This window comes from Rhagoletis zephyria, unplaced genomic scaffold, assembly GCF_001687245.7.
Source record: "Rhagoletis zephyria isolate East Lansing unplaced genomic scaffold, Rhagoletis_zephyria_1.1 Rzeph_scaffold_06768, whole genome shotgun sequence".
In the NCBI taxonomy this organism is placed as follows: Eukaryota; Metazoa; Arthropoda; class Insecta; order Diptera; family Tephritidae; genus Rhagoletis; species Rhagoletis zephyria.
In genome coordinates, this window is record NW_016163851.1 from 1 (window position 1) to 6,506 (window position 6,506).

The 6,506-nt window shown below is 36.5% G+C and overlaps 1 protein-coding gene across 2 annotated transcripts; it reads right to left on the minus strand.

Annotated features, from left to right (window-relative positions):
- Nucleotides 1-498: 498 nt before the first annotated feature.
- Spn100A (Serpin 100A) lies at nt 499-4,535 on the minus strand. Of its 2 annotated transcripts, XM_017629417.1 has the most exons (5): nt 4,228-4,535; nt 3,007-4,160; nt 2,635-2,925; nt 2,073-2,565; nt 499-748 (listed from the first exon to the last, which is right to left on the minus strand). In XM_017629417.1, the coding sequence occupies exons 1-5, from the start codon at nt 4,244-4,246 to the stop codon at nt 729-731; spliced, it is 1,977 nt and encodes a 658-aa protein (XP_017484906.1). In that variant the 5' UTR covers nt 4,247-4,535; the 3' UTR covers nt 499-728. The 2 variants fall into 2 exon arrangements, with proteins under 2 accessions (XP_017484906.1, XP_017484905.1); XM_017629416.1 differs by lacking the exon at nt 499-748 and having other exon boundaries at nt 1,923-2,565; nt 4,228-4,533.
- Nucleotides 4,536-6,506: the final 1,971 nt, after the last annotated feature.

The window sequence follows — 6,506 nt, forward strand, 5'->3', positions numbered from 1 at the left end:
ACACATTGATCGAACGGTTACCGAAATACACATATGTATGTATGTGGTCATACTGGGCGGTACCACGCCCATTTTCCAAACGTCGAAAAAAAACAAATCTGTCCATATTTGAAAAATGACATAACTTTATCATTTGCCTTTTTCTTAAGAATAAACGCCTCTTTTGATATAATGAAAATTAAAATAAAATAAAAAATGTGAGAAAGTCTGCGCTTAGAATAAACAACATATATAAATTTTTGATTTTTTTTTTGAATACAATTTAGTTATAAAAGTGGCCGCTCCTCGGCAGGAAATACAAATCGCCGAACATATTTCTGCCATAGAAAATATTTTCATATAAATTATTTGCCATTCTGGTCGGGGTAAAACTTTATGTCAAGTCCCTTCAACAACCTCAAGAGGAGAAGCTCGGCGAAACATTAAGCTAAATTTTTAGGGCCAAATATTCTGTTGTATGTTTTTTATTATGTATACCATAGTATACACATTATATTTTAATTTATTTTTCTATAGAGATGCATACATATACACATATAAAGCCGATAATTTTTCGATCTAAATGCAATACTTCTTACAGTCAAGAAAAACCCACATCTTCTTTAAATTTCCTTCTTTATTCGAATTATTCATGAATGACTTTAAAAAAATTTATATTTCAAAATGAGCTTATCTGTCCTTCACTTATTTTGCGAGTATCAAATAGACATAATACCGTTCGCTTAAAACTAAGATTGCTCGAACTCAACTTCAACGGAAANGCTTTTTCAATTTTTCCTAATAAACAATCGTGGTACAAAGCTCAATAAAAATATTAAAAATAAAATGTTAACAAGCCACAATAACATTGACAGTGCTATGATTCATTCTGGGTATTATCAAAATTATATTTTTTTTTTTAAACATAGAAGTTATAGTTGCTACTTGGAAGATCACAATATCCTTTCATCAGACTTCTTCATGGAGTTCGCATCTTCAAAGTTACAATTCTAAAAATATAACTTAATTTAAAAAAAGGCGATATCGAATATAAAACACCCGGCGCACGCATTAAATATAGTATTGCACCTTTCAAAAAACTGCCGTTATATGAAAACAGGGTGGTTTTACCATTATTTGAAACGTTTTCTATAAGATGTCCGGTTAGACCTAAAGAGATAAATAAACTTATGTGTGCAGTCTTTAAAGTTTCTTTTTAGTATCAACTTTGGCGCCTTTAAATTTTTAAGTAACGAAGTTTCCGTATTTCTGAAATGTGTATGAAAAGTGGGCGTAATTTTAGTGGAATTTCAACTTTTTTGTGTCAAGTACAATAATTATAGCGAGTCTGGTACACATTGATCGAACGGTTACCGAAATACACATATGTATGTATGTGGTCATACTGGGCGGTACCACGCCCATTTTCCAAACGTCGAAAAAAAACAAATCTGTCCATATTTGAAAAATGACATAACTTTATCATTTGCCTTTTTCTTAAGAATAAACGCCTCTTTTGATATAATGAAAATTAAAATAAAATAAAAAATGTGAGAAAGTCTGCGCTTAGAATAAACAACATATATAAATTTTTGATTTTTTTTTTAATACAATTTAGTTATAACTCCTCGGCAGGAAATACAAATCGCCGAATATATTTCTGCCATAGAAAATATTTTCATATAAATTATTTGCCATTCTGGGTCGGAGTAAAACTTTATGTCAAGTCCCTTCAACAACCTCAAGAGGAGAAGCTCGGCGAAACATTAAGCTAAATTTTTAGGTCCAAATATTCTGTTGTATGTTTTTTATTATGTATACCATAGTATACACATTACATTTTAATTTATTTTGCTATAGAGATGCATACATATACACATATAAAGCCGATAATTTTTCGATCTAAATGCAATACTTCTTACAGTCAAGAAAAAACCCACATATTCTTTAAATTTCCTTTTTTATTCGAATTATTCATGAATCACTTTAAAAAAATTTATATTTCAAAATGAGCTTATCTGTCCTTCACTTATTTTGCGAGTATCAAATAGACATAATACCGTTCGCTTAAAACTAAGATTGCTCGAACTCAACTTCAACGGAAATCGGTGACTCCTCCTTTACTTCTGGGTTGTAAATTTTTCCCGCAGCAATCACAAATTCTTCCTCACAGTCCATTATGAAGTACAAGAATGGCCGATTAACTACGATTGACTCCACTTCCGACGCTTCAGACGTGCGACCCTGTGGATTGGAGGCAGTGAGAGCATTCTCGCTGCTACCACTCTCATTAACGCGTACACTAACAAATTGCACTACTTCATCTACATGCAAATCGGGGTCAACGGAGAACAAACTGAGATCAGATTCTTGACGTGCGAAAAGCTTTTTCAAGCCAATGCTCTTCAGCATAGCCTCGGAGCGTGAAGTTTCATCGACTTGGAACTTGGGCATTGTGATACGCAGCTCTTTCTCCTTAGCAAGCGATTTGGCCTTCTTAAGATCTTCGGGTTGCAGCTTACCGATTAGTGAGCGTAGGCCTTCCGTCTCATTCGGCAGCACAATCATCATTGCATATTTTTTATTCTAGAAAAATTAGTAATTTAAATTCACTAAAAATTCGAACAAAAGCTGTAGAGTTGCATTAAAATTTACCTCATAAGGCAGGCAGAATGCTTTTGCATTCAAATAATCCAATTCAGCAACGTGAAACTTTCCTTTCGTTTGCATCATAGGTGCCTTCATCGCATCCTCAGCTGTCATGAAGAAGAAGCTATCCTCATCCGAGACTACTGGACTAAATGTCTTTGCCCACAGACCGGCATAGTATAGGCCATTGAAGAGCAGCATTTTAGTCTTGGAACCAGCATCGCGACCTGTGATGGAGTTAGCGCTTAAGGCATGTGCGATATCCTCCTTGCGGAATAGGCTACGTGCTCCTAGCGCCTTTGTGAAGAATAAAAATACAAAAAAAAGTACTTAATTAGTAAGTTAGTTAATTTACATTACGTAGTGAAATTGCCTTACCCTTCTTACCGAGCTGATGTGCGACTCGAGTGCAATCATTATCTCGCCCACATTCTTGTTGGCCGTATCAAGCGCGCTCTCTAATTTCTGCAGCGGCAGTGTAACTTTCTCTGGCTCATTGGAGTCCAGCACCTCTTTAATGGGTATACTACCATCTTGATCATCGTCGTAGTGCTTTTGCAATTTCTCCTCCGAATGCACAGTCTCATTGTCTTCGAAATTTAAGTCGTCCTCGCGTTTTGTAATATCCTTCTCTACCAAAGTGTCTTCTTGTTTGGGTATTTCGGCAATATCTGTAGCTTCAGTCTCCTTTATTTGCTCAATTAACTCACCAATAGTGGTAGCACTTTCTGAGGTTTCAGTTGGCTTCGATTGCTCAGCTTCAATTTTATCAGCTTCTTGCTTCTTCACAACTTCTTTTTCCGCATCATTCTTTTTGATTTCTTCCAATATCACCGGCTTTTCTACATACTGCTTATCTTCGACAACACGATCGAACTTTGATGCTGCCTTGTCGACCACCTCTTCGCCATAGGTATCAGTCTGCGTCTGCGCTTGAGTCTGTGTTTGTGTCTCTGTGGCTGCAGTGGCCAAATCAGCATCGGCTCTTAAACGCTTCAAAGTCTCAAAACCGATCACATCTTTGCTGTTGCACACTGAACTGCTCTCCACGTCCGGCGAAGTATTCGGTTCATTCCAGTTGTACTCTTCGGTATTGATGTCTTTTACAGTGACAAAATAATTTTCGCGTATCAATTGCTTGAATTCATCGCGCGCAGAGTTGTTGCGATAGATGTACAACCAGGTTTGGAACGAAGGCAAGGTAGAATATTCTTGGGTTTGGTAGCGCGAGAGTATGCGCTGGAAGGAGGTACGCAAATCGGCACGTTCAGCTGGAAATCCAAGTGTCTTGCTGAACTCATCGTATGTCTCACCTGCCGCACCCTCCGCTAAGACACCGAGTATGGAGCTAATGCCCAAAGGTGAATAAACTTGATTGGCATCGATATCAGCATTGAATTTCAGCATATTCAACGCGATCTTCTGCGACGCAACGCTGGCGAAACGCGGCAATGCATCTGCAGCAGCGTCCAATGTATCAGTCTTTTGTGTTGGCAGTGCAGCGACGAGTGCGTAGCACAGGCATGAGAGTACTGTGGGAAAACATTTGTTTTGTTGCAGAAAACAAAAACATATTTATGATTATAGACTTTTACTTACACGTAAATTTAATTTCCATAATTGCTGTGCTACTTTCTAAAAATCCACTATTCCCTCTAATCCAGTTCAAAGCCAAGTAAGTGTGTAAACGCGTTGCCACTCGGTATTACCTTTTCTTCTACTGTTGACCAGACGAATGTCAAACGACGAATGAAGAACGTTGGTGTGGGCCAAAGAGTTTTAAGAAAGTCAAGCGCTGCAACCATTCTTCACCGCAGAACTAAACAAGAATATGATACGACCAGTTGTTGGTTTGGTACTTTGATCGTGTCTTTATTGTGTGGCAAGCTAAGCGCCAGTGGTACAGAATTGTCAACCGCAACGAAGAACAGGTTATAGCCAATGTGCCACCAGTTACTCACAAATCTACATATAGTAAATATGTATATTGTTTAAATTTTCTTGATTGGAATTTTTTGGCGGATAAATTTTATTAAATCTGCATTATTGGAGCTGTGAATTTTTTAAGTTTTGCTAGAAACTTGTACATACCTCTAGCTTGTAGTGAAAAGTTGCTTAGTCTATGTTTTTTAAAGGAGAGGAAAAAACTTCTTATAGCCATTTTCTTCAAGCCTTCCACCAGTCCTTGAATACAACAGTTTTCGTTTTTACGGATCAGAAGGACTCAATCACCCTAATCCTATTCAAAAAGATGCATTTTAATTGATCTTGCTTCCTACATCAACATATTAGTTATCCTAAACAAATCGAAAGTAAAAACTCCATTTTAATATTACCAATTTATATTAAAAATCTGGCTTATTAGTTTAATGGGTTTGCTAATTTTACTGGTGAAAGAGAGTCAATTCGTTAATACAATTTTGTATAATCTTAGCTAGAGTTTTGCAATTGGCTTGCTAAATTGTCTGCAATCTACAAAAGCCACTACAATCATAAAATGTTTGCATTTTAATACTTCCCATACTAAGCTTCAAGTTTTCTGCCATCATTACATTGGCACACAAAAACAGTGATGTGTTCTTTTAACCAGACTCACCTACCGATATGTATGTATGTATTTCGACCCACTGAATCCGATACTGATCCGTTCAACTCGTACACACCACTTTTTCCTTTGTGTGCCGGTATCTTACTTCTTTGTCTAATATGTCGGTAGACAATCCGATCTTTTGTTACCAAATTTTTAACGCACAGTTTGGCACCTGACTATTAAAGTAGATGAATATTTGCCTCCCTGATTCCACATCCGTAATTCTTTCAAACAGCTTCTTTAATGGCAGCCAATTCTGCCTTGTGTTAAGTGCATATTTTTAATTTTTTAATGCACATTATGTGTGCATAATAACGATTTTTTAATGCATAAAAACCCGGGCCCTAGTAATCAGCAACAACAAAAATATAAGAAGCTGCTGTTCATTTTTATTTTTTAGGGTTGGGTTCTCTGGTGCCATAAAAGTTGTAAATAATAATAATAATAATAATAATAGATTGGCGCTTACACATATGTTAGTGTTTGGCCGAGCTTCTCCGATTAGCGGCGTGCGCCTTGATGTTGTCACACAAAGAGGAGGGACCTACAGTTTTACGCCGACTCCGAATGGCGATTGTATTTTTATGAGAAGCTGTTTTTATGGCAGAAATACACTCGGAGGTTTGCCATTGCCTGCCCAGGGACGACTGCTGTTAAGAAAAATCCTTTTTTTTCTATATTTTTTTTTGCGATGTTGCTTTGACTAAGGCTTGAACCCAGGCGTTGCGGAGTGGAAGCGCAAAACTTATTTACGCCGCTTCCCTTACATCGCTATGTTTGGCACGTTCTCGGTCGTGATCCGAGCATCTCTATAACTTTGGCATTTGACGATGCTACGTTTTTTCCACGGAAATTGTTGAAAAATGGCTAAAAGCGTGACAATGTAAAAATTGTACTAATTTTTTCCTAATTATTTACAAGAAACAATTTTTTTAAAACTGTTTATGTAAAAAATGTGGGAAATTAAATTCTCTATAAATTTGTATTTTTACGGAAAATGCCGAATAAGCTTGCAAATCGCAAAAAACCAAAAAAAAAAAATCAAATCCAAGATGGGGGAATATTGCCATATGAAATTTAGGGACAAGATCCATGATCTGCTTATCAAACGGAGGTAAACTGCATCAAAAAATTTATACTAAAATTTTGTTTCTTCGTAGCAATTTCGTCTAATTTTGCTGGGCTAATACATACCCAAATATGTTTGTTACCCATGTAAAAAGAAAATGATTCTGCCTTGAAACCTAACTGGTATTATTATTTTGATTGAAAGTAGAAGTGGGCAATA

Bases quoted from the DNA above. Each gene is read 5' to 3' on its own strand.
- Spn100A (XM_017629417.1), bottom strand. The intron at 2,566-2,634 runs GTAAATTTTAAT...TAATTTTTCTAG, and splicing joins CATTCTGCCTGCCTTATGAG to AATAAAAAATATGCAATGAT. The intron at 749-2,072 runs TTGAGTTCGAGC...TTTCCGTTGAAG, and splicing joins GTCACCGATTTCCGTTGAAG to TTGAGTTCGAGCAATCTTAG.